We start from the raw sequence: 27,970 nt of genomic DNA, 5'->3' as shown, positions 1-27,970 counted from the left end.
TGTCATTTAGTATTTTATTTATTTGTATTTTTTTAAGTATTGTTTCATTTGCTGTAAGAGTTATTGGTCAGCTAAACTCTCAATCTGAAGAGGCTGTTTTCCATAACAGCATTCATTTGAGGCTATATTGTGGGGAAGGCAAAATCCTCTCGCTGTGAATCAAGTTTGGTTAGACGACGACGACTGCCCCAGCATGTTTGTTTTTACCTAAGTAACGAAGTACATACTTAAGTACAATTTTGAGGTAATTGTACTCTACTTGAGTATTTCCAATTGTCAGTACCTTTACTTCTACTTCACTAAATCTCATAGGTAAATATTGTAATTTTACTCCACTACAATTATTGAACACTTTAGTTACTATAGTTACTTTGTAGATTTGGATTATTATTACACAAATAAAATAACACAGAAGCTTACAATACGGAGATAAGAGATTTAGAGCTTTGTTATGGTGAATTTCCTTTGCATGCCGATCTATAGCCGACCTGCAAAGCTCACAACGCAAGCTGTCGGGCAGAAACCACATATCTCCAAGTTTCAAATTTGTACGTTTTGTAAGTGAAGCCCTGCTTCATCATACAAGACAATGAAAATAGCAGATCTGCAAGCACACAACGGCTCACAGTGTGCACGACAACATTCTAAATGGCTTTAAAGTTCCTATCTTCAATGATTTTGTGCTGAGTGCGTGCACGCCTTTTATGTGAACCGCCATTTGATGCCCAGACGCTTCATCAGCAGAGATGGGTAGGAAAGAACATTTAACCTCCGACCCCCACTAAACCCTGCTTGCTGACACTTGCTTAAATTTCATAGCATGCATTATGCTGCTCGCACATGTACGAGTGCACTTGCGTGCACACACGTGCACACACACTACACACACACACACACACACACACACACTACACACACACACACACACACACACACACACACACACACACACACTACACACACACTACACACAGGCCAAGCTACAGTATCTAATTATCTCTCTCACACACACATACGTGCAGAGTGCAGGGGTGTCGCACCAAATTCTGGGCCCTGGGTACAAGGATTCACTGCGGGCCCCCCATGAATGTTCTTCATAGGGTTTAACCCATTTAGACTGGGAACGCATTATTATGCATTATTATTTGGTGCTTGTGGATCTGCTATTTTTGAAAAGTTGTGAAAAAATAAAAAAGTCTTTGAATATTTCAAATCCTATGTTTTGGTCCGTGGCCATCATTTCCCAAAATGATGGCCACGGACCCCCATCTCAAAATATTTAGTTCTAGGGGACCAAAATTTGAGTTACAAATGTTTGCTTAAAAAATACATTATATTCAAAGATTTGCACACATTTTCAAGACTTATAATTAAGGCCCCTCTACCTTGGGCCCTAGTAACTCAGTCCCACTCCCCCCCCCCCCCCCCTTTGTGATGCCCCTGGCTGCCACTCAAAACTTCTGCCTGAAGACCGAAAAGCCTAATTACTCCCCTGGTTAAGGGGGAATGCCCATTTAGGCTAGAGGGTAAGATGTTTGGCTTTTAGTGTTACTTCCCGTGTGGGGAAACACGTGTTACGGCAGGTTTGAATCCCGGCGTTACACAAGCTATCTAATCTTCTGTCTCTCATGTCTCACACGCACACATGCACCTACAGTATATGAACGTAACCAGTGAGTGGTGTAAAGTAGATAAGTACATTTACTCACTAAGTCAAGCGTAGGCTTACTTAAAAGTTAACGGTACATACAATTTGTGGCACTTTCACTTTTAGTTCAGTATTTCCAATTTTCAGTAATTTTACTTCTACTCCACATACAGGCAAATATTGTACACTACAATTATTTGAAAACTTTAGTTGCTAGTTACTTTGTTATATTATTGTTACAAAACATACATTTATTAACCACTTCAAAAATGTCTACCCTACAATTCCATGGGTTAACATTAACCTCTGCCTTTTTTTTCCTTACCCTCGATCCTCATCATCTCATATTCTTAACCCCGACAAATAGTCTCTTCTCCTGCTCATCCTCTCCTCGCGGCCCGCGCTCACCAGGCGGCCGCAACTAATGAGCTTTTACAGGCCAATCTGATCTGCCTCGGGATTGGACGCATCTGATAAGCACAGTACTGCTCTGTCTGGAAATAATTATAATTACCTGAGAATGAACACACACACACACACACACACACTTGAGAAAGCTCGGGTTAATATCCCATCCCCCCACCTCGCTAATTAGAAATGTTCTGACCAGAGCCATTTTGTTTGGAAGTAGGAGCGCACTCCGCACTTGTTGTCACTATTTCAGCGAGTCAGAGTAGAAAGTCTTGATAATTAAATCTATTCAATGATACGGTTTAGTGAGCGTGCGCGCGCGCACGTTTAATAACATGCTCTGATGCTCATAATGAGTGAGAGATGGCGGGCGAGGCAAGAGGAGGGAGGATGTCCTCGTACCTGGGCTTGCGCGTTCTCACGGCGCCCGGCGATTATAAGCACGCCATAATCTGTCTCTGCCCCTCCTCCACCAGATGACAGTTAACACACTCAATTATCAATCTGTCCTCCACATCTGTACTCCACTCGCTGTCCATACACAGCCCAAGTGTCTCTGTAACAACTTCATCATCGGGAAGTAGATGGGGGGAAGGAGAAAAAAAAACACTTTCGGGAGGAAACTAATTTCCGGCACGTAATAGAGTTTCAATGCCCGTGTGGATCCTATTTGCGTCCTGGCTGGGGAGTATTATGTGGATGGAAGTATGAAAACTGTTGCCTGACAATGCACAACTTTCAACATGTGCGAGCGTGTGTGTTTCTCTTAATGCATTGGTACTTTTAAAACAAGCGCATTAGTGCCCGAGTACATGCCGCCCGGGCTTTCAGTCGGCACCGTGGCCATAGCAACAGCCATGAGTGGAGATGGAGATGACATTTATGGCGGCGATGGGGCTGAGCGTCCTTGTTTATACGAGAGAGGAGGCAAACGAGGGACACAGTTGAAGAAGATGCATAACAGAATGAGGTGGAGTGGGAGAGAGGTAATGAGGAAGAATTGTACAGAAGAGTTTTTTTTATCCTATTTGGCTGTTGGTTTACGCAAGTCCACAGAGCCAGTTTATGGACTCTGAGGTTTGTCTCTCAGTCTCTCCCTGTTTGTGAGATATGGCTTTACAAGCGCCACAGAGTATCATCCTGAATGTTAATGTATGGGTCAGTCTCTCAGAGTTACAAGTAGATAAACTAACTTTTACGGCGGAGCAGGCTGCAGTACATCTTGACAAAGGGTTATGCGCTGAAAAAGCATGTGTCATGCACTAAAATGGTCACGAATTTGGCTTCAATCACATTATATTCAAGATAGATAAAGATAGATACCTTTATTGATCCTGCGGGGGGAAATCAGTCACCCAGAGGCAGCACGGCAGTTAAGAGTTACAGGCGAAGAGGTAAAGAGTAAGGAAAGAAGCAAGAGATACAGAACAACAACTAGACTGCACTCTGTCGAGGTGCCAACTTGCTCCTTGTGCACTCGTGGCCATGTACGGCCTACTTGTGCGCCAGCAGTGCGTGCCCCGTTATTTATATCAGGTCGCACTTGTTGATGGTGACTTCATTAAGAATGCTGGTCCCTCAATGGCTGTTGATGTTGATGTCACCAAGAATGCTGATCCCTCATTGGCTGTTAATAGTGACATCACCAAGAATGCTGGTCCCTGATTGACTGTTGATGGTGACGCCAAGAAGTCCCTGATTGGCTGCACGGACATTGACGCTGCTTACAAAATCACGAACGCAGTACTTGCACACTCTGCTGGCGCAAGTAATTAATACTGTAGTATATTTATATAATACTGTATCATACAGCTGTCCTGCACTATGCATGAAAACAAACACAAGATTACAGTGTCTCAACGTATCCAGTCCTAAAACAAATAAAGTGTTAATTACAGTCAGTTTGAAAGATAGTTTTGAAGGCAGTATTGCTTTTTTTCATTAAGGGCATGGGGCTCAGTGTGTGGATGGGATGGAGTAGAGTCAGTAGACACATGAAATCCTAGTTAAATAACACAAATGCACAGAACCTTATTGGGCACAACAAGTCAGATTCATGGCATGACTCAGCATAATGATTTGTCATGTATCTTCCTTTCTCGGTCTGGTGTCCCTCCCATCGAGCCTCTTTATTAGAACTTGGGTTTCTAATATCCAATCAAATGGCTGCATTTCGAGCGAACCCGCCTCACAGCGCTCCTGATTGGTCGAGCGGCTGCTGCAGCTCTGACATTTTGTAAACAAACATGGCGGTCCCCATGCCCGACGCGAGTTCACAAATCGCAAATAAAAGCTGCATTAAGCAAAGTTTTATCTGAAATCAACGGAATCTCAAAACTTAAAAAAGAACAACAGTTTGCACTTTTGGAATTTCTGTCTGGAAAAGACATATTTGATGATCTCCCGACGATGTTTTGATGCGCTGATGATTACTGACTGGACCTGTCAGTCAAAGTGAGTAACTACGTCATCGCGTAATGCGTTGTCTATGGAGGACTCCCAGACTCTCCCCTGGGAGAGTCTGGCTGTTGCAGGCTAGCTCAGATGCAGCTCAGATCGCCAAATATATGTACAGCTCTTCTTGGTAGGAAAAGGCTGAATGACCTGCCCGTCCTGTGAGCTCAGCAGAATGTGTGTTCAGCCAGCAGTTTGTCTCTGTGTCAAACACTCTGATGGTGCTGTGGTACTGACCCCACAAGGCCCCACAGCCCCCTAAGCCCCCAAATACAAACATCTTTGTCCTGATGGTGGTGGCAGAGTGATGTGCTGAAACAGGTGGTGTTAGTAAGTCCAGTCATCGGTTGGGTGTATCCTCCATGGATATACATGACCTGCCCCAAGACACAGGGAAGTCTGTTAAGAACTTAAAGCTATACTGTGTAAGTTGCTCAACTAGTGGTCAGTAGCTGTATAGCAAACCGCGTCTTTCGGCCGTTTTTCGCCGCGGACCGGGCCTCACACCAAGTGTTGGGAAAGTTCACTTTAAAAACGAACTAGTTCAAGTTCAAGTTCAGAACTTATAAAATGAACTAGTTCATTTCTAGTTCATAATTCTATATTTTGAACTAAAGTTCATGGTTCCCCAAAATGAACTAACTTAGTTTTCTTTTTTTTTTAACCATATATTTTTTATACTTTTGGCTATTCCAAAAAAAGAAAAAAAAAAGATATATATATATATATATATATATATATATATATATATATATATATATATATATATATATATATATATATATTAGGGCTGTCAGTCGATTAAAAATTTTAATCCCATTAATCGCATGATTGTCCATAGTTAATCGCACGATTAATCGCAATTAATCGCATATTTGTATTTGTTCTAAATCTACCTTAAACAGATATTAATACTCATATCAACATGGGAGTAGACAAATAGCCTACTTGCTTTATGCAAATACAGCATATTTATTATTATTTGGAATAATAACAAATACTGTCCATAATAGGCCTAACAAACATATAACAACTTGAGAAAATATCTGCTTCCATTAGGACAGATTAATAGTGAAAGGACCACCGCTCATAGAGGTGCTGCATGCCAGAAGGTCTATGACCAAAAGCTTGCACTTTATTTAACTGAAAGTAAAGAACATGATTTTGCACACTTTTGAGTGTGCGGAGGCTCCTTTAAATCTTTCATTAGGACAGATTTAAAATAAACTTGGCATTCAATCACTAAACCCCAGCATCCCTATAAGGGGATATTCACCAAAAGTAGCAGATTTACAAGCTCATTACAAGATGCTACAAGAGCTTGTAGATCGGCTATTTTTGTTGAAGAGAGTTGGTGTATGAATATAACTGAAGTGCAACTCAGGGGTGTTTTACAAAGCAAGCATGAGGCATTAGAGGGTCTAAATTGGTTTAACTGAAGTAATATTGATACATTCTAAATATTATCAAAGTATTCTGAGGCACCCTGGACTGGTGTTATTGGGCACCCTAGTTCACGATGAGATAGCTGTTATGATGTAGAGAGTACTAGAGATACTGATGGCTCGTTGGAGATGTGTGGCACACAAGCCATAGTCAGCCAGGCCTGCCGGATTTCAGCCGGAGTTGGGCCATAACAGCCGGAGTTGGGCCATAACAGAGCCGGAGGGATTTGGGCCAAACCTGTTTGCTATGTGGGTTCTCTGGCCGTTGTTGCATGCATTTGGTGGACACTGTTAGCGTGTTGGTGCGGGGGTCTGGCAGGCACTGTATAAAGGACGTAGGCTATTATGTGCTCGTGTACAAGTTGGAGCGCTCCTGTTCTTGGGAGCGTGTGTGTCTGGGGCTCGCGCTGTCTACAGATGTGCCGTTTCAACGCTTCTGTATTTGATGCGCACGCCGCCGTCAGCGGTGATATTGTGGTTGTCTGCTGCAAAAATCTCTGCCGTTTTGTCTGTCTCATACATAGTGTTATGGGGTCTCATACTATGACTAGCCCTGCTGCTAGCCGCATCACACTTTGTATATACTTACTTACTTACTGTTTAGACTCTTTTTTTGTTCTCTCATTTTTCTTTTCTGTACATATCTACTACATAGTACTGTGTTCTATTCGTCTGTCATTCAATGTTACTAGCCCTTACCCGTTCAAAGATATGAGCTCCGAAATGATGTGCAGTGTGTGGATTATGGGATGTGCACTGTGCACACAGTATATGAGGGATGGAAAGTAACTTTAACTGGTGCTTGCATGCTAATATGTAGGAGCATCAATGTAAGAAATACCCGTTCCATTTAACGGCTACAGAGATACTGTGTACCGATCTGCATGATTTTGGACAACATCTGTAACAGGGCCAGAACCCTAACCCTGCCCATATACTGTATGGAGGAAGACAGCCCATATCTGTGCGGCTGGTTCAGACAGGCATAAAAGGGATGTAACAAGAAATCTTAATGTGAAATAAAATGTTGTCAACCAATCATCAAGGACGATGATACACAAAAGAAGAAGAAGTACATGGATCTCCATATATGGTTAACTGGTCCGATATACATCACTGGCCAGATGGCCAAGAATTGGCGCCCAGAGGCGTCTTACTAGTACTTCCAAAAAACGTACAATAGAGTCAGTTTCTCTCCAATGCAACTCTGTGTAGATTCCAGGATCCTTCCGGTTCCAAGACAGCCACTTTACGTCCCGAGCCACTGCCACTAAAATGTGAACCTTATGCACCTACAGTAGCCACTCTTAACTTGTTTGATAATAATGAACTTTGAGAGTTAACGATAGCGCCCTATATATATATATGCCAATTGCCATAATCACATGGCGGCCATTTTGCCCTATTCATCATAACTCGGAGAATGGGAAGCCCCCCCCCCCCCCCCCCCCCCCCGAGTATGATATGATGTAAGAGTAAAATGGCCGACGTGTGAACATGGTCCACTCCAAGCCCCCAGAACCCTGGGGGCGCCCTGAAGCAAAAAGTACATGGTGGCCGTTTGAGGTACTGCAGTTGGGGCTTCTATTCAAACAGTTAGTTCAGTTGAGGCAGATAGCCCCCCGCTACCCCCGCCTCCCCGTTTCTCGCTCCCAGACCACGCCCCGACCGTCGCGATTGGCTCAGAAGCCAAATAGTAGCCCCACTACGTCACGTTTCAGAGGCGTTTCAGTACGCTTCATGCGCTGGGTGAGCAACTCAATGCAAGTGGACGGGCGGGGATATCCGGTGTCCTCTCTATTCTTATTATAACTCTATGGTCCACTCTAGTATTTCCTCCTCCCTCGCAGCAAACCTCACAGACGGCGAGCTCTCCCTTTGAGGTCCCCGCGGACTGTTTACACGTTCATATTATATTCCTGTTCCTTCCCTGTCGCCTGAGTGCGTGTGGAGTCTGTCTGGAGCTAATCTCCGTGTTAGGGAGGGCTGAATAAGCCCGTCTTTGTCAGGGCATTAGGTTTGGAAGCGGAATGAATACATTAAACGATAAATGGATGGCGGGGTGTCATCTGCGTAGTGCGACACCCCTTCACTCCTCCTAATACTTCTGCACTTCTCCTCCTCCGACACCTTCTGTCTGCAGTGCAGTGGTGGGAAAAGTACATTTTTTTTTACTTATCAATACTGCAATGTAGAAATACTCTGTTGCAAGTAGAAGTCTTGAATTCTAAATTTACTTGAGTAAAAGTACAAAAGTATTGGCAAAGTGTACTTGAAGTACTTCTAAAAGTAGAAAGTACTCAAAGTTTTCAAATGTATAAAATGTAATAATTTGAAAATAGCGTCGCATCACGACGCATTGTGAGCTTGTAGATCGGTTATTTTCAAATGTCCGAAATGTACTGTATATACAGTAGGGTTGAAGTGGTTAATGTTTGTAATAATCAAAATGTATAAAGTAACTAAAGTTTTCATATAATTTTAGTTGAGAAAAATACATATTTAGATCTGAGATGTAGTGGAGTAGAAGTTTATTTGTTGTTATAAAGAATAAATTAACATTGCAAACTTAGAAGTAGAAGTGAAAAAAAGGTGTGTGTGTGTGTGTGTGTGTGTGTGTGTGTGTGTGTGTGTGTGTGTGTGTGTGTGTGTGTGTGTGTGTGTGTGTGTGTGTGTGTGTGTGCGCGCGTGCGTGCGTGTGTGTATGTGTGTTTGCACATATCTTTTATTTTAAGATGTCAGTATAAAGTCTCAGTAAGAACCCCAACAAGGTACCTCTACCTCTGTCATCCGCCATTCAGACAGGGCTTCGGTACAAGCTTAAACCCAGACAGCCTTAACCGCAAGGAGGGGAAGGCAGTCGGTACGCGACAGAGAGCAGAAGAGAGGAGGGGAGGAACAGAGGATGCTGCTATTAGGTGGAATGTGGTAGCTGCTGGGAGGAGGTGGGGAGAGAGGGAGAGTGAGAGTGAGTGTGTGTGTGAGAGAGAGAGAGATGGGGAGTTTGCTGACTCTGAGCTGTGCAGTGCTGAACCGTTAGCTTTCCGTCTCTCTACCTCTCTCTCTCTCGCTCAGTGGCTGTGAGTGTCTATAGGCTGCATCACTACCGGTGTAGCGTAGCCTCCTAGCCTCCCCCCCACCCACCCACATCACTATACTCCAGCTCAGTCAGCTGGTACTACCCCCCCCCCCCTGTCCTCTCTCTCCCTCCACAGTCCTGTTTAGCCCACAGCTCCATCACAAGCCTCTTCAGGTTCTCCCTGGTTGTAGCTGAGGATTTCCTGCCAGTTGCACGGATTCTCTCTCTCAATCTCTCACTCTTTCTCTCTCTGTCTCTCTCTCTCTCTCTCTTGACTATCTCTCTCTCAGTGACTCTCACTCTCTGCTCAGAGGAAGAGACTAAGTGAGAGGGAGGAGGGGGGCAAAAAGGGGCGAGGAGGGAAAAGCGAGAAGAGGAAGACCGGCTTTTTGACCTTCGGACGGGAGGGGTGTCGGAACGGAGCGGAGCGGAGAGGAGAGGAGAGGAGCCAGACGATCGGGGCGAGTCGGGAAGCCGTCAGGTGTGTTATATGAACTGCAGTGGAAGAGTGAGAGAGGCGTGTGCGTGCATGTGCGTGAGTGCGTGTGTGCGTGAGGAGGAGGGTGATGAAGATGCTGCCTTGGGCTTGGCTGGGAGTAGGTAGGCGTTTAGAAGACACGGTGCATGACTGAGCGAGCTGAATGAATAAAGATATGAATGTGTAATAAAGAGGAGAGAGACAATCCAGGTTCAATTCATCAATGAATGTCATCCTGCTACTGTACGTGGGACACCAGATTACATCATGTCTTTCATGTTCAACTGTGTCAATTAAAACAAGTCAAAAACAAACGAACAAAAAAAGACAAGTCAAAAGATGGGCATTGAAGAGAGATATCCTTTTGAGGCGTGTCATGGATGGATGGATGGATGGATGAACCTAGACAGCCGATCTACAAGCACACAATGGCTCGCAGCGCGAGGCGTTGTGTGCTTGTAGATCTGCTGTTTTCACGACTTTTGTGCGATGGCCTTGTATGATGAAGCAGGGCTTTACTTTGCGAAAAGAATTACAAATTTGAAACATGGAGATACGAGGTTTCTGCCCGACAGTGACGATATATTGATGTGAAGAGGGGAGGAAGCTGGAGATGGATGGCAAGAAACAAGAGGGAGATGTATGTTTCTGCCAGTTACAATACACAGGGAGGATGACAGCTGTGTGTGCGTGTGTGCACACGCGTGTGCGTGCGTTGCGTTGATACTGGCGGTGGTATCAGGGTATCAATCACAATGGGCTGGGCGCTGCCTCAAGGCTGCTAGCTGCAAAAGAAGCTGTTGCAGTCACTCCTTCAGAAATTCCATGCCGTGTGCGTCTGTCTCTGACTGCACTGTCACATCCAGAGGGTTGACATTCCTTCATTTTTGGTTCCGTTATCGCTCAGGATTTTGCAGTGTATATGTCTGTATACAGTACACAGTGTATGTCCATCCCTGTGCCTGTACACAAGTGTGCGTGTGATAGATTGCCAGTGTGTGTGTGTAATTACTGTGTGCAGTGCATAGGGCTGTCACAATATGACATTTTACATGACGATTAATTGTCACTCAAATAATTGGCGATTAACGATTTAATTGTGTTTTTGTCATTGACAATTACATTTCTGTTTGGCTTTTAGGCTTTGAAGTTGCACATGGCAGATATGACACAAAACCTAAATACACAAAGAAATTAATTACATATTTGACAACTTACCACTTAAAAAATAACATTGATAGTGGAAATAGCCGATTTAGATCTGCTATTTCCACTATTTCTGAAATTTTTCAACATTCACGATTATGACAATTATGACAAAATAATTGCGATAATGTCAAATAATCACGATTAGACGATTATGTAATAATTGTGACAGCCCTAGCAGTGCATTATGTTGCCACTGATACTGTGGTTTGTAATCCATAAGAAGATGAAGGAGACATTCATATGAGCTGAAACCAGGCTCATACGATGACGTTTGTTCCAGTTTTAAGGGGGAGTTTATCTACTGTCGCGATTGCTCGCTCAGGGTGGGAAATGTCAGGTATCTGCTCTATATGTAAAGTGTTGAGATAGCTTGTTGTGATTTGGTACTGTGATAAAATTGACTAGAATTGAACCAACCCCTGAAGGCTGCCTATCTCATTCCCGTTGTTCATGTGATGAACTTGGAAGCAGCACCTTGTGAGGGTGGAGGTAACCGGAACGCTCGGCCACAAAATACACTTGCCCCCATTTTTTTTGCCCCCAGCTGCGGCCCGCTCGCGTCGCTTGGTGTGAAACATTCGCCCCTCTTGGCCCCGGAATTTCTGGTCCCGCTTGGTGAGAACAGACTACAGCCCCTAACATTAAGTTAGGAAATATAGAAGCGGACTTGAGCCACAAGAGGCACCGCAGACTGAGCTCAGGCGAGTGAGTCGCCGAGCCAAACGTAGCAAAGTCCGCTTCAGACGACTCTGCGGCGTTCGAGTTATGTCCTGATATGGAAAGAAGCCGCCCGCAGTGGCTCAGGGGTAGAGCGGCCACTTGGTAACCCGGGAAGTTCCCAGTTCGATCCCGGGCTCCCACAGAGTTGGTGTCGAAGTGTCCTTGAGCAAGACTCTGAACCCCTAATTGCTCCGGATGAGCAGGTTGGTGTGTGAATGGGTCAATGCAATGCACAATCTATGTAAAGTGCTTTGGAATAAAGCGCTATATAAATGCACCATTTACCATTTACAATTTCTTTAGAACAGTGGTTCTCAACCTGTGGGTCCGGACCCCCAGGGGGGTCCCCAAATTATTTTGGCGGGTCCCCAGATGATTAGCTTAATGTGGAATATTGTTTTCTCACTCAACACTAAACAAACCAACATGAAGTTTAAGTGTAATAGAGGGTAATCTGCACATTTCTAAAGTGACAATTTAGGGATGTCTTAATGCCTCTAAAATGACAAATTAAACATTGGCCAAATTATCTAATATTAGAGGCTGAAATTGTGAAAATAGCAGCTAAAATAGCAGCTATTTTCATAATAGAACCGCGTTATACAAAATGTAATGCCTCAAATCTTAGTGTTCGTCAGGGTGGGGGGGTCCCCAGTTAAAATATGATTATTTTGGGGGTCTCGGCCTGAAAAGGTTGAGAACCACTGCTTTAGAAGATATATAACCATAAAATTATATATCCGTGAGTGAATATGTAATCAGAAAAGTGCAACTGGCCACAGTGATGGAGCTAGCACCTTAGCAAAGATTTACGTTCCAGCAAACATTTCAGTAGTCGATGCACCTCAAACGTGTGTGTGTGTGTGTGTGTGTGTGTGTGTGTGTGTGTGTGTGTGTGTGTGTGTGTGTGTGTGTGTGTGTGTGTGTGTGTGTGTGTGTGTGTGTGTGTGTGTGTGTGGGGGTGGGTGGGTGGGTGGGTGGGTGTGGCAATGACAGACAGTTGGCGAGGAGAAGTGGGAGGACGCCTTGAATGGAAAAAAGCAATTAAAATGTCTGCGAAAAAGTCTACAAGTCATTACATCTACTCTGGGCTAACCACGACCGCAGGCCTTGCTGTAGATTTGTGACTTAACGCGTGTGTGTGCGTGTGCGTGCAGTGCGTGTGTGCAGGAGTGCATGCTTTTATGAAAGTCGCCAACTGACGAGGATGCCCTGAAGATGCTCTTCTTCCTCTATCTCTCTCTCTCTGATCATTCTCTTCTTCTTTTTGCCCGCCACACCACAACACATCTGTGAGATCATGCAGAGTCACGGATCTACTGAGTCTAGGTCTAATGCAGCCTGTTCCTCCATGACTCGTCTAGCGCACACGCACAGATAACATTGCAGAATAGCACTTTATAATGAACACAGTAGAAATTAAATCACTTCCATGCAAATACGCACACACGCGCACATACACACACACACACACACACACACACACACACACACACACACACACACACACACACACACACACACACACACACACACACACACACACACACACACACACACACAATGCAGAATCCCACACTATACTAACAAATGCCATAATTTGCATTACAGTCACACACACGCCATGGCGACGGGTATAGGTAGACTGTGAGGTTGTTGAGATTCTGCAGTGGTTCCTGGGCTGCCACGGGAGGGGAGCGGGTGGAGAGAACACACTGACTGAATATTGCCTCTGATGTTAGCAATAACATGAGTGCAGTGCATAACAGCCACAGTAATATTCTCTCTCTGTTTGAATGGAGCCACACCACTCTGCCGCTCGCAATATCACACTGTTTGCAGAGCCGTGTACTCTGTGGGGTGATGGGAAATGCGTCTCCGTGTGTGCGTGTGTGCGTGTGTGCGTGTGTGCGTGCGTGCGTGCGTGCGTGTGTGTGTGTATAATATGTCTGCATGAAGCACAAAATGTGCATACAGGTGCTGTGCGATGCTCATAACTTCTCTCCACCCGTATAGAGAAATTCCATCTGTAAATCCGCAAGGGGGAGAGAAAAAAATAAAATCCAATTACATTCTCCATACACAGAGTCTGCCAACAAAGACACAGGCTTTTCATATTTCTGGTTTTACAAATCTCTTTCAATCATCAAATGGTCCAAATGCACATAAAGTCATATAGCTTTTTCTGTATTCATTTGGCTGACGGGGCTTTGGGTAAGTGTGCATGTGTGCGCGTGTGCGTGCGTGTGCATTCGGTTACGGGTAACTGTGTTATCCACATGGAGGTAAAAGCTTTTTTTTTTCTTCCTGATAGCCTCTGACTGAAAGAACTGTAATCTGTGCAGGCATCTTGGTCTCTGTGGATTCGGTTCACATTATGTACAGTATGTGTGCACCTGCATATAATATATGCAGGTGCACACTATGGTTATAAGCAGTTTAAATGCCCTACTACGTATTTTATACAATACGTAGTGGGGGTCCCTGCTTCATCTCTCTCTCAGCTAAGGGGTCCCTGGCCTGAAAACGTTGAAGACCACTGTCTTAGATGAAGGACAGAGGGGAGAAGAAGAGGTGAGGCAGGGTGAGAGGAGGAGGAGGAGGAAGAGGAGTGGGGAAAAGGGGGAGGACCATTCCCTTCTCTCCTCCCTGTTTGTGGTGCTGCTTACTGCCATCATGGGGCTTTAATGAATTTCCATTTATCTCCATTCCAATGCAATCCCATCAGCCTCTGTGGGATTGCATTACATTCTTCTACTGTTTTGCCGGGGCAATAAGGATGGCAATGCTGGTCCATCCAGCACTCCCCAAAACAACACAAACAAAAACACGACAGTATACTTAAGATTTGCTGTGTGCACCCTCATGTTTCCCAGGGGATGGTCCCTACTGATGTCTAGATCCACCCCAAGGCCAAAATGTAAAAAAAGATACTGTACATAAAAATCTAAAGTGTGGAATTGCCATGATGATGAAACATGCTGAGTGTGTTCATACTCCCTGGAGGGGAACCCAAAAACTATGGTTTAGTGATGAGTCATCAACCTTTCGCAGTTTTATGGGGTCCATTTTTAGCCCAAGGAATGTATTTCGTGCAAAACAAATGATTAAAATGGATTCTGAATAATTAAAAACAACTAGTTAGACCCCTCACATCCCACTTAAAGCATATTTTTTGGGAGTAATTCTTTCCCTTATAGTATACTATAGTGTATAGTAAGTGAATGAGACCCAGAATTACCCTAGCTGTCAAAGATTCTCCTAGGGATTTTGAATTTCAAACTTTGTTAGATATGTTACTAGACACCTTTACGAACACATTGATGAAGAAATCGTTTTTTTCCCATCTTTGACAGGTATTCTGATAATATTCCCTGACTATATGTATGACGGGAGCATTTGAAAATTGTGTGAGGCAACAGTCTGGCCACGTGAGATTACCATTATAGTGACCCCATGAGCTTTCCACTTCAGCCACCCTGTAGCCAGACACCGTTCACAAGCAACACTCGCACCCCTCAAACGCCTCGCAACGCGAGGCGTTTGAGCATGTAGATCTGCTATTTTCACAATAGAACCGTGTTATACAAAATGTAAAGCCTCAACTCCCAGTGCTCGTCAGGGTGGGGGTCCCCAGTTCAAATCTGATTATTTTGGGGGTCGCGGCCTGAAAAGGTTGAGAACCAGTGTGCTAAAGCACTAAGAGTTGAGGCATTACATTTTGTATAACACGGTTCTATTGTGAAAATAGCAGATCTACATGCTCACAACGCCTCATGTTGCGAGCCGTTGTGAGCATGTAGATCGGCTATTCTGCCTCTAATTTTGACAATTTTGTCCAATGTTTAATTTGTCATTTTAGAGGTATTTATAAGTCCTTAAATTGTCACTTTAGAAATTTGCATATCGTCGTTGTCGGGAGGAAACCGTGTATGTCCAAAACCGTGCGTTTGTAGATAGATAGATAGATAGAAAGATAGTATGTATCTATCATCTATAAAATGTACTATGCTATAGTGAAAACAGCAGATCTACAAGCACACCACGTTGTGTGCTTGTAGATCGGCTGTTTTCACTAGTTCTGTGCGACAGTCTTGTATGATGAAGCAGGGCAAAAGAGTACACATTTGAAACTTGGAGATACGAGGTTTCTGCCCGACAGTGACAATATACTCTCAATACACTTATACTTTATGTTGGTTTGTTCACTGTTGAGTGAGAAAACAATGTTGCACATTAAGTTAATCATCTGGGGACCCCCCCCCCCCAAAAAAAAATCATTTGGGGACCCCCCTGGGGGTCCCGACCCACAGGTTGAGAACCAGTGTGCTAAAGTACTTGGATGGCTCTGCCAGCCTGTACTGCAGCACCACGGAGGAACAAGTGTTTCCGAATGCAAGCCACGGATCTTAGACTCGACCGCCGAGTCACCCGTTGACCTGCATTAGAATAAATACTCAGGAAATGGGTCACTTTTGGGAGCGAGACCCTTGTGGTTATGTTTGCTCAGCATTATGAGAGCACACAGACTAGACGGACGAGTTGGATCAATGAGCATGGATCAGACACAGAGGTCAGGTTAAGTAAGCATCTGTCTGAACTGCAGCACGCAGAGTCCCCCCCCCCCCCCCCCCCTCGCTGCTCTGGAGGCTCAGAGGGACTCTGGGAAAAGGACGAGGACCGAAGGAGAGAGAGAGGGAGAGAGAGAGAGAAGGGGGATTTGGTGGAAAAAGTACTCAAATGTTTTAGTCAACTAAAAATATCAATACTGCAATGTAGAAGTACTCTGTTACAAGCAAAAGCCAGAAATTCTACATTCACTTGAGTTAAAAGTACAATGGTATTGGTGTCAAAATGTACAAAAAGTAGATGTACTCAATATGCGGCATATCCCATTTCACAACTTTTCAAAATGTATACAATGCCTAACAAATTGCTTGTAGATCGGCTATTTTCAAATGGCTGAAATGTACATAGGGCTGAAGTGGTTAATGTCTGTTTTGTAATAATAATCTAAATCTACAGAGTAACTAGTATGTTTTCAGTCAAGTTTTCAAATAATTGTAGTGGAGTAAAAGTATAATAGTTGCCCGTAGTGGAGTAGAAGTAAAAGTACCGAAAATTGGAAATACTCCAGTAAATTAAAAATACCTCAAAGTTGTACTTAAGTACGGTATTCGAGTACTTGTACTTAGTTACTTTCCACCACTGGGGATGTGCATAGAAAGATAAAGCCTGAGTAATGACATCACTGGGCCCTTGTCCTCCAGGTCTGATTAAGAGCCTCTCTGAGCGTGCCCAGACACTGCGCTGCGATAGGCCAAGGTCACGGCGAATCACGGCACAGTGCCACAGATTGATGCTTAACTCCGGCAGGAAATTGCGGAATCTAATTTGGCCAATGGGCTTCCTTTCCACTTCAGATGAAGAGGACGATTCACCTCGCCCTGGGGCCTGCCTGAGCGTGTGTGTGTGTGTGTGTGTGTGTGTGTGTGTGTGTGTGTGTGTGTGTGTGTCTGCTGGCTCGCAGCCGGGCGTGTGTGTGCGGCGCGCCTGGATCTCATTCTGCTTGTGTCTTATTACCTTTCAATCTGTGTGTGTTTGTGCATCCAAATATGAACCTGTCTGTTTATCCACCTCTCTCGCTTACTCTCTCTGTGTGTGTGTGTGTGTGTGTGTGTGTGTGTGTGTGTGTGTGTGTGTGTGTGTGTGTGTGTGTGTGTGTGTGTGTGTGTGTGTGTGTGTGTGTGTGTGTGTGTGTGTGTGTGTGTGTGTGTGTGTGCGCGCGTGTGCGTGTTGTCAGTGTGCAGTTAAGTAAATGCCTTTGAATGAATGACAGCCTATGATATTAGTTTGGGAATAATAGGAATGTAATAAGTCGATGCCGTTTGTGCCTTCAGAGAGGCTGCAGTGTAATCACATCTACTCAACACAGTCCCTGTCTCACAGGCCTGTGCTTTTCATTTCCTCTTATGAATGTCACAAGTGTCGGTATGTGTGGAATCACAGTGTATATGTCTGTGAACTGTATTTCAGAGGAATGTAAAACAAACAAACAAAAAAACGTTAAAGCTACACACAGCTTTATGTCCGTTGTCTCCCTCTCCTGGTGGTGAGAGGAAATTGCAATGATGTTCTACTGTACAATAAATATAGCGGTGTGAACACATTACACAAAACACAATAATGGGTAGCATTCTTAAGCTACTGACTTAATGTATAGGACTAAATGCGAATGTACAGTATATGTACAGTATACTATAGTATATACTTTCCAACTTATGGTGCACATGGTGCGTTCTATACACACTGTGCAGGGTTTCCTGCAGGAAAAAGTCTTGACCAGGGGGGATGTCATGGCGCACGCGCGAAGCGCGTGCGCCGAAAATTTTTGATAATTAATTAATTAATTCGAGTAATTAATTCACTTCATTTTTAATATTAATTCTTATTTTTGCCCTATAAAAACACATGAATGTGCCCACAATTCGTGCACAGATGATGCACTATGCATGTACACTCTTTTCACAGCTTTCAAACAAAAAAATCCGCTTGGAAATCCGTTCAGGCATTCAGGAGATACCAGCCCTTATGTTTTCTTCAAATGTAAACAAACATGGCTGCCATGTTTGAAAGATAGGGTTGGTATGGGGGTTAAACATGCAATTTCGCGATCGCGATCATGCCTAGTACATTGTTGGAGGTCCAAAAAGTTTTTTTGAAAAAAAAAAATTTTGAAAAAAAAAAAAATTTTTTTTTTTTTTTTTTTTTTTTTTTTTTAGACCCTTGGGGGGGCGGGGGGGTTTTCTGGCCGGGCGGGGCGCCTGTAAAGTGCTGCAGGAAACCCTGCTGTGGTGCTGTTAATATGATTATAATAAGATGCCTGTGCCTGGTCTACAAACATACAAACACATTGGATTGTTAATATGAGTTTTGGCACTCAGTACCTCTATTCATTTTGCCCAAAGAATGACAGTTCCAAGCAGAGGCACAAATGGCCGCTTTGTTGCTCTTGTCAACTGCAGCAGAGAAGGCAATACATGACTTCACTTTGTCTTTTAGTTGACTAATCAGCTTGAATGTCCTTGATGTGGGTCTCAGATTTCATTTACTTGAGTACTTTACTTTTTCACGATTTGGATGTATTTTTGAGCACTGCTAACCGCTCCTAGGTCTGGCTTTGTCTGTTTATCCCACTTCTGTCCGGACTGTGATTGGTCATTTGGTCTCTGTTTGTATGCCCAGGGTCACATTTGCCAATCTTTTTCAGCACTTTTTCCACCACTGCTTGCATGCTATACACATTATGCAATGCCCCCCTCCCCTCCCCCCCTCCCCAGGTAATAAGGCAGTCTATATATAATCTGTGAAATGCCACTTTTCACTCTCTCATTCCTCCGATGCTGCCGCTCCACTGCTCAGATTGAAAGCATTGCTGCTGCTGTTCTCCACCCCACCTCCACCTGTAGCCTCTGATTCTATAGATTTCCCCTGTGGGGGAGGTTTAATATTACTCCCTGCTCTCTCCTTTGCTAAGGTTTATGGAGAATGCTTGCAGAAGGTTATCAGTATATACAGTATATATATATATATATAATATATACTGTACATGCATTCATTCTCAATAAATATTCACTGTTCATGTGTGTCGTCTGAACTATGAGCATAATATAGAGCAGTGTTTCTCAAATATTCAAATTTCAAGGTATCCCCTTAACTCTGACAGTTACAAATGGAACCAAATGGACCTGTTAGGGTTCGGGTTCATTTGGTTCCATGTGTACACTGTCAAAGTTACAGACTTGTATGGAAGGAACCCACAGAGTCCCTAGAACCCACTTTGAGAACCACCAAGAGAATCAAGAGGAATTTATTTCTCTCTGCAGGTACAAGCAGACTCTGCTACCACGATGCAATATAACAAGAGAATAAAAAAAAAACGTGTTAATAATGAATGTAATGAAGTTAAAAGTTAAGTAAGGAAACAATCATAGATAAGATAGGAATACAGTTAAAGTACAGGTCTATGGTCCGGTTAAGTGAAACATAAAGTAACCTACAATAAATAGTGTTGAACTGAATAATGTAGGGTTTCAATTTACCAGAATTGCATTCTTTCTAGTTAGTGTGGTTGCTGTAAGCAACACATTATAGTTCTATCCCAGCTTACTTATTAATTTTCTGGATAAACTTTTAGCCAATCGGGAAACAGCATTCTCTGTGGCGTCACCATTATAGTTCAATGGGGGAGTGGTGCAAGCTTGAGGATTGGTCGAGCTTCACATGACGTTTTGGCTATCTAGGCAATAAATAGGCAACCGCGCTTACAATTTCCAATTGCATCTTTTCTATTTTATTTTTTTATTTTTTTTTAGATATTTTTTTTCTTAGTTGTGGGCTCGCCTGAAAGGCGAGGACACTATGTTATCTTCATTATTTATTTACCAAGTTCTGCCGCAGACAGTACAAAGGCAGGGCCCTTGGCCAATGAGGTGCAATTGGCGGAAAAACATCTGGGAGTGGTGTTAGCTGGAGTATTGGTTGGGCTTCACATGACAGTTAGCACGCTGCAGAATATAATCACGTTGGCAAACATAAGAAATGAAGGAAAAACAACAATTTATTTGATTAAGAGTTATGTTATGTTTTTAATTATTTCTTTACGAGCGAGCCCACACAGTTTCGTAGGAACAGTACTTCTAGTTTTGCTTTGTTATTGACAACATAGTGTGCAATGAAGACCAATTAAGCAAAAGATGCATTTCTCTACTTAAAAGTATGGTCCATCTAGCCAACGTTGCTAGATGCATAATCCATCATTGTTATGAACACATACTTTTTTCCCCCGGAACAACTTCATGAATCAACTTCACTTGATAAAGTTGTTCAAGGAAAATGTACAAATTCATCACTGTGTTGAATTATGCTGAGAAAGGCAACAGCAGGGCTCAGTGATTTGTTTTAAATGGCTGTTAAGATTATTCTAATCATTTTTGTGCTGTTTTGTCTCATTATCTTCCTCCTTCCTCAAATCCTGTTTCCTCACATGCACTGCAACAAACCATGGTTGTTTAGAAAGCTATTATCAAAAAGACATTCTGGGACCCAAAAACACACAGACAGAGCCTCTGAAGTTTGTCTTTTGGCTGGATTTTGCTTCTTTGTGTTCTTTGAAAAAGAATAGAAAAAGAAAATGAACCTCGGTTCGAAGTGAAGCGGTTATTCTAGTTGTTCTAGAGATATGAAATCTGTGTTCTAGATCTATACATTCTATCTTCTAGATCTATACTTTCTATGTACTTTATTTCTATATTTTCATGAATTCTGAATGAATGAATGATTTTGTCTGGAGGGCCAAATTGTCATGTGAAGCTTGACCAATCCTCAATTCTGCATGCACGGGACAGACATGGGACAGACATGGGACAGACAAAGCCACACCTTGGAAGCGGCTTTCACCGCCTCAAAAACTCCTTGGGCACTTTGGTATATTGTTCATAAAACATGTATGCCAATAAAACATTCTTGCTAATAAATTGACTGACTCCATTGGTGTTCTAGTGTTGTTGTGGTTCTCAACCTTTTCAGGCCATGACCCCCCAAAATAATCATATTTGAACTGGGGATCCCCCACCCTTACAGTATACGCACTTGGAATGCAGGAGTTGAGGCATTACATTACATTGATAGTTTGACTCAGTTCCACAGATGAATATAGTGAAAATAGCAGATCTACAAGCTCACAGCGCGTCGCAACACGAGGCGTTGTGACCTTGTAGATCAGCTATTTTCAAAATGTTGATTTGATGCAGTAAAGGTCTTTTTTATTTGTAATGTTTTGTGTGTGTGTCCATGTATTGTAGTATAGTTGCACATTGAATGACAGATGGTGTGAATTACATGCAGTACAGGAGAGGGAAAGGGAAGGAGGGAGGGAGCGTCTGTTGCAACATGGAAAGAGAAGACATTGCAAGCGATTCTCTGCCTCATGGTGCAGAGAGAGAGAGAGAGAGAGAGAGAGAGAGAGAGAGAGAGAGAGAGAGAGAGAGCAGGGGATGAGAAGAGAGGGGGTCTGCAGGGTGAGGTGGGTATATAGCTGAGCTGTTGGATCGATAATGAACTCTGTGATCCATAACATATTAATAGGTGAGAACTGAGAATACATTATTACTGCTAAGAGCGGTATGGTGAACACACACACACACACACACACACACACACACACACACACACACACACACACACACACACACGCACACACACACACACACACACACGTGTGAGTGATGGGGAATTTCACGTAGAGCAAAGGTGGGACATAACGCGTCGCTGCATCCAGGCATGTTGCCAAAGAACAGCCTCCTCTCCTCCTCTCCTGCTCTCCTCTATCCTCATTTCTCCTCTCCTCAATTATCCTTTCCTCTCCTCGTTCCTTATGTACTCGTGACTCGTCTCTCTCCCCCCTCTCCCCTCTCTCTCTCTCTCTCTCCTTGACATGCTCCCTCTGTCCATTTCATTTCTCTCTCTCTCTCTCTCTCTCTCTTAATATCCTGATTGAAGTGGTCACCTCTCCCTGCTCTGCTTAATGAGCAGCAGGTGTCTGAGTGCTGGCCACTGGAGCATGCCTGCCTGGGACCCATCAGCGCCATGCACTCTCACTACACTGCAGCTCCATGCCTCCTTAGGCCTTTTAATGCCTTTTCATTAAGCTCAGATGGAAGCAGGGCAGAGGGGATTTTTGTGTGTCTGTCTGTAACTCTGTATTTATTAAGAAGTTCTCCGCTGGTTGATTGAGTTTACAATACTGTACTGTGTGCGTGCGTGCGTGCGTGCGTGCGTGTGTGCGTGCGTGCGTGCGTGCGTGTGTGCGTGCGTGCGTGTGTGCGTGCGTGCGTGCGTGCGTGTGTGCGTGCGTCCGTGCGTGCGTGCGTGCGTGCGTGCGTGTGTGTGTCAATAGGGTTTGGCAGTAGCGTTTGCAATTGCATATTTGACCACCAGGTGGCAGCAGCTTCACTACGGTTGTATCTCAGTTATGTGGGGGCTTGGTTCGGAGCAGAGAGCCCATAGTGGTACTCTTTTGCCTATTGTTCCAAATATTGGAACTATCGCATTGAGATAGACGGAGCACTTCCGCTCGCCATTCTTACAATGGGAGTCAACGCGTCAAAGTGTTGTCACTCTCATACTAGATCACACTGGTTCAGAGTACGGGAAGCCATTGGCGACCCCTCATTGGCTGGCCTCTAGCCAATAGGGAGAAAGTGAGAACGGAACGAGAAAGTGACGACTATTTGTAGCGTCTGTTTATTGACATCATTGCCAAGCTGTAAAAAAGGGGACAAAATATCACTGCGTATAAGATGCATTTGCACAGGCACTGTACAATCTTCTATATCATCTCTGTCGGGTTGACTCGGGTGGGAAAGCTCACATGTCCAGAACTGTTACTTTTGAGGATGCAAATTCAAAAACAGCAAAAGTAGCATGAACGACAAGCTCAAAACACGTTGCTTTGCGCCACGTTTCGAGCTTGCGGACCTGCTACTTCCGATGCTTTCGTGTGACGCTGTAGTATGATCAAGTAGGGCGTTAATTGATGAAAAGATACAAAAAGATAGAGATAAGAGGTTTTCTGCCCGACAGCAACGATATCGTCACAGTCGGGCAGAAACCTTGTATCTCCAAGTTTCAAATGTGTGAGTTTTTTTGTAAAGTAAAGCCCTGCTTCATTTACAAGGCTGTTGCATGAAAGTAGTGAAAACAGCAGATCTACAAGCACACAACGCCTCGCGGTGCGAGGCGTTGTGTGCTTGTAGATCGTCTGTTTTCACTAGTTTAAATCATTTTTCATGCATGCAAGGTTTCCATCCGACAACAACAATATATTTGTATTCTGTGTGTGATGCCTGCTGTGGTCCTGTCATATCTGGCAGCAACATTCCCTGACAGAGATATCTGACAAGCAGACAGTCTCTTGACAATACCAACTGCGAAACGTCTGCATTGTAAATTACACCGCAATACACAGAAACACAACACACAATATTACAATGTAAATGTTGTAACTTGAGACCATGTTTTTCCTGTTACCTGTGGCAAGCTCTACATGCTGTAATGTAAAAAAAAACGAAAGAAAAAGAAGAAAAGATATGTGTCCAAAACGGTTACCTTTCAGAATTCCAATTCAAAAATCTTGAAAAATAGCCGATCTACAGGCTCAAAACGTGTCGTGATACAACACATCTTTAGCCTGTAGGCCGGTATTGTTTGCGATTTTTGCATTTTTGAACTTAGATAGGCTATTATTGCTATTACTGTGTGGTACTGTAGTAATTAATTTACAACGACATCAATGATTTCGTTGTCCAAAACCTTTTTTTGTTATAATTTTAACCCATTCAGGCCGGGAACACATTTTAGTGGATGGGAGGGGCTTACAGTACATGTACAGTATGTAGCAACATATTTGTTTTTGTAGGCTAATTTCTGATTTAGGCCTTACTATAGGTTAGGCCTAAATGGGTTCTTTAAAAGCAATTTAAAATGGTGAAAATAGCCGATGCGAGGCGTTGTGTGCTTGTACAGTAGATCTGCTATTTTCTACTTTTGTGCGACGCTTTTCTATGATGAAGTAGGGCTTTAATTTACCCCAAAAAAACATACACATTTGAAACTTGGAGATACGAGGTTTCTTCCTGACAGTGACGACATACAGTATGTGTTCATGTTAGAGTGAGGATGGAGCCACAAGCAGCTTCATAAACGCCGGGATGTTTATTTGGAAGGGAACCTAAAAGAAGAAGAGGTGGACGACGATGAGAGATCGAGGCCAGGAGAAAGAGAGAGAGAGAGATAGAGGGATGACGTGAGGCTGAGTTGACAGTTTAGCAGGCCTGCTTGTGTAGTCCTTTGATATAGTGCTGTGGCAAGCTGTTGTGATGGAGAGCAGGGGCGTCACAAGGGGGGGGAACAGTGGGACTGAGTTACTAGGGCCCAAGGTGGAGGGACCTTAATTATTTTATAGCTTTAGCTATTAAACTAGACCAGGTCAACCTGGTTGTGCCAGACCCCCTGTCTGTCATCATCATTTATGACATCATGCCTTTTATAGGCATGTCATCATCATGTCATCATCATATATACCCTTTATATAGAAAACCCGGACCGACATTTGCTTATGTAGGCCTACCCATTTCATGGGTCTGGCAAAAATAGCACATGTACAAGCTCCTAAAAAGCTTGTAAATCTGCTATTTTTGAAAAGTCATGAAAATGTGTGCAAATCTTTGAATATATGTATTTTTTAAGCGAACTTTTGTAACTCAAATTTTGATTCTGGGGGGGGGGGGGGGGGGGGGGGGGTCCCTGGAACGAAATATTTTGAGATGAGGGTCCGTGGCCAAAGACATATCATTTTGGGGGTCCTTCACATGAAGAGCACCACTGACATAGTAACATTGAGCTTGTAGATATGTTTCAATAGTTAAAGCACAAAATAATGCGTAATAGTGTGTTCCCAGTCTAAATGGGTTAAACCCCCTCCCCCTATGAAGAACATTCATGGGGGGCCCGCAGTGAATCCTTGTACCCAGGGCCCAGAATTTGGTGCGACACCCCTGTCTGGAGCTAACGCCAGGGAAGCAAAGACGTGACTCCCAACCCTAAACCACTGCTGGGATTCGACTGATCTCCCCAGCAAAAGAGGTTCACAAGGTTGCCAATTTCCATTTTGGACGGGGAGTTTGCGTATGAATAAGTAAGCGTCTTCTTATAAATTAAGCACAGTCCCGGAATGCTAATTGTGGCTTGGGTTTGTGACCTCGGTGGGTCTTGTTTTGACAGAGTCTCGAGGTATTTAGCTTGGTTGTACAACCCTTAGCTCTGACCTTCCATCAGTTTTCCCCAGCCTATATGACAGATATACGATACGTATATGCTTTTACAGTTCAGCTTTACATTCCCTTGAGGTGCAGTATCAAGCTAATGAGTTTATGTATAAGGGGGGGAAATCAGAGATAATTTGGGATGCAAGGTTAGGCTTGTATACTAAATACAATATAATACTTTAGTGCATTGCTTCTCAAAGTGAGCTCCGGGGAACCTCAGGGGTCCTTGGGGTCCCCAGCAAAAGCAGTTAATGTACCATCACTATCATTTTAACAACTTCATCCGTTTGTATGTTGGCTATTCAAAAATAGCAGATCTAAAAGCTAGATGTAGATATTCTATAATATCGCAAAAGTTTTGAACAGTTACATTTTTTATTTTTAAACATGAATCTTCTCTTCTGCGAATCCCTGTTACAAAACATTTTCAGTTTGGGGGTCTGTGATGAGTGCGTGCGTGCGTGCGTGCGTGCGTGCTTGCCTGCGTGCGTGCGTGCGTGCATGCGTGAGAGAGAGAGAGGGCAGTAATGAATGTACAGTATATCTGTTAAAAGAAGGGCAAATGATTCTTCTCCCCCTCAAATCTTACCAGCTTGCCCTTGAGAAATGCACTTGACCTCGGCCATGCTCTGCTGGACAATGGACAGCAGAGCGGTCAACACAACACCAGTGGTTCCCAACAGTGGTGGAAAAAGTACTCAAATAAAATCATCTAACCACTTATCTTCGGAGCACGTTGATTTTAACAGTGTTTTTCGTCTCAGATTAATATAACTAACGTTGATGTTTTATTGCAACCGTAGGTCGCTACTTAGTATGAAAACCTCCAGCTCATGTCTGTCTGTCTGTCTGTCCGTCCATCCGTCAGTCACTCTTCTGACATCTCAATGACACCTCATCCCAGCTCAGCAGAAGGATAGCTGACCTGTAACGTGTTCCTTCCACGTGCTACGTCCTACCGGGGAAACTCCCCCCAGGTGATAAGAAGCGGGCTGATCACTCCTCATGTACTGAAGGAAGCATGAGCTCAGATTGGCAGAGGGAAGGTAGCGGCCAGGATTACAGTTTATAGGCATTGGCACTGGGTGAAAAATGGGTTAAAAATGTCTGGGATAAAATTATTGTGATGTTGTATTAACACCAGGCACGTGCACACATAGACATCAAAGGGGGCTTGAGCCCCTGCCCTTTACCCGTCTGTAAAAAGTGCCCTCTCCAGACCATGAATGCAGTTTTTACTATGGTGAAAGGAATGCAAATGCACTCTTTCTTTGCCATACCTGAAGGTAGTATTCAAGAGAATTGTCTTGTCCAAACTCTCCTGAACTTGAATGTAGCATCCTATGCTGAAAGAATTGCCCTCTCTGTGTAGAAATCCATGCCGTTACGCCACATCTTCAGTATATTGACTTGATTATGCTTAGTTTACTGTGTTATCAAGCACCGAAAATAGCGATATTTTCACCAAAAGGCCCTTTTAGAAATTTTGATTAACACACTTTGTTGACCCCCCTGGAACCCTCCCCCAAGGACCCCTGGGGGTCACTGCTGTGTAGTGTACTGTACCTACATCTCTATTCTCTACTACTGTAGGGCTGTTAAAGGCAAACTTAAGAACTTGAGAGGAGGAAGTCTTTATTTCTCTCTCCCCCATGTGATCCTCCCTCCATCTCACAGCTGGCAGGATGAGCAACCCTCCTGGGATGGATGTTGCACCTGGACTGTTAACGACTAACAGGTGGACCTGTTCTGTGGTGTTGTTGTTGTGAGAGACGTGTGTAGGCGTGTTTGATGGACAGGTGCTAATGGAAGGTTGCAATTTTGTTCGCACTCTCACACAACACACACGCACGCGCGAGCACTGGTCTGCACCCACAGTAAAACATGCTGGTCAGAGAAGCCTTTTTCATGCAATGTCGCAGTTTGGGCACTCTATCTCCATGGTTACGAACACAGGGATAAAATGAGAGAGAGAGGGAGAGAGAGAGTATGCGCGTGTGTGTGTGTGTGTGTGTGTGTGTGTGTGTGTGTGTGTGTGTGTGTGTGTGTGTGTGTGTGTGTGTGTGTGTGTGTGTGTGTGTGTGTGTGTGTGTGTGTGTGTGTGTGTGTGTGTGTGTGTGTGAGTTCAAGTATTGGTCAGCGACACGGGCATTTCAGTGGGTGTCCAGTTCCAGCTTCATTTATCTCTGCACCACAGCTGAGCCGAGCATGAAAGAGAGAGAAAGAGAACTTGGCCAATATTCACTTGAAATTCTAAAGCGAGCCATCAAATTCTACAAACATCACACCAATCGACCACCACTACAAAACCTTTCGGTGCCAAGAAGAACGCCATCCTCCATGTCTGATTCTGAAGCTCTGCCCAAACACGCACACACGTATGCAACCACGCGCATGCACACACACACACACACACACACACACACACTAGAGCTGACAGGCAGACAGCAATCCATATATCCCCCTTTTTTTTGCAAATGAACACATCTCAATATAGCTGATTGCGACCATCAGGTTGTAGTTAGTATGAAAGCTTCCGCCTCCTGTCCGTCTGTCCCTCATAGTCGTCACGGTCACGCTAATACACCTCCAGCTGAACGGCCAAGCAGCTGCATGTTAGACGAACGTCAACCCTTGACT

At 43.9% G+C, this 27,970-nt stretch overlaps 1 protein-coding gene across 1 annotated transcript in view; it reads left to right on the top strand.

Moving 5' to 3' along the window:
• Nucleotides 1-27,065, top strand: part of LOC308288448 (kelch domain-containing protein 3-like) — a gene marked incomplete at both ends in the record, with an annotated part of 43,944 nt that extends 16,879 nt beyond the window's left edge. Inside the window, 2 exons of the mRNA XM_080729884.1 lie at nucleotides 9,349-9,518; nucleotides 27,008-27,065. Of these exons, the coding sequence (XP_080586010.1) occupies nucleotides 9,349-9,518; nucleotides 27,008-27,065 (228 nt within the window). The remainder of the gene's footprint in view (nucleotides 1-9,348; nucleotides 9,519-27,007) is intronic.
• Nucleotides 27,066-27,970: the final 905 nt, after the last annotated feature.

The sequence above is a fragment of the Nannobrachium achirus genome, assembly GCF_963921795.1.
Source record: "Nannobrachium achirus genome assembly, chromosome: 1".
NCBI classification, from domain to species: domain Eukaryota; kingdom Metazoa; phylum Chordata; class Actinopteri; order Myctophiformes; family Myctophidae; genus Nannobrachium; species Nannobrachium achirus.
The sequence above is the reverse complement of the archived record's forward strand: the minus strand, read 5'-3'. Positions and strand labels throughout refer to the sequence as shown.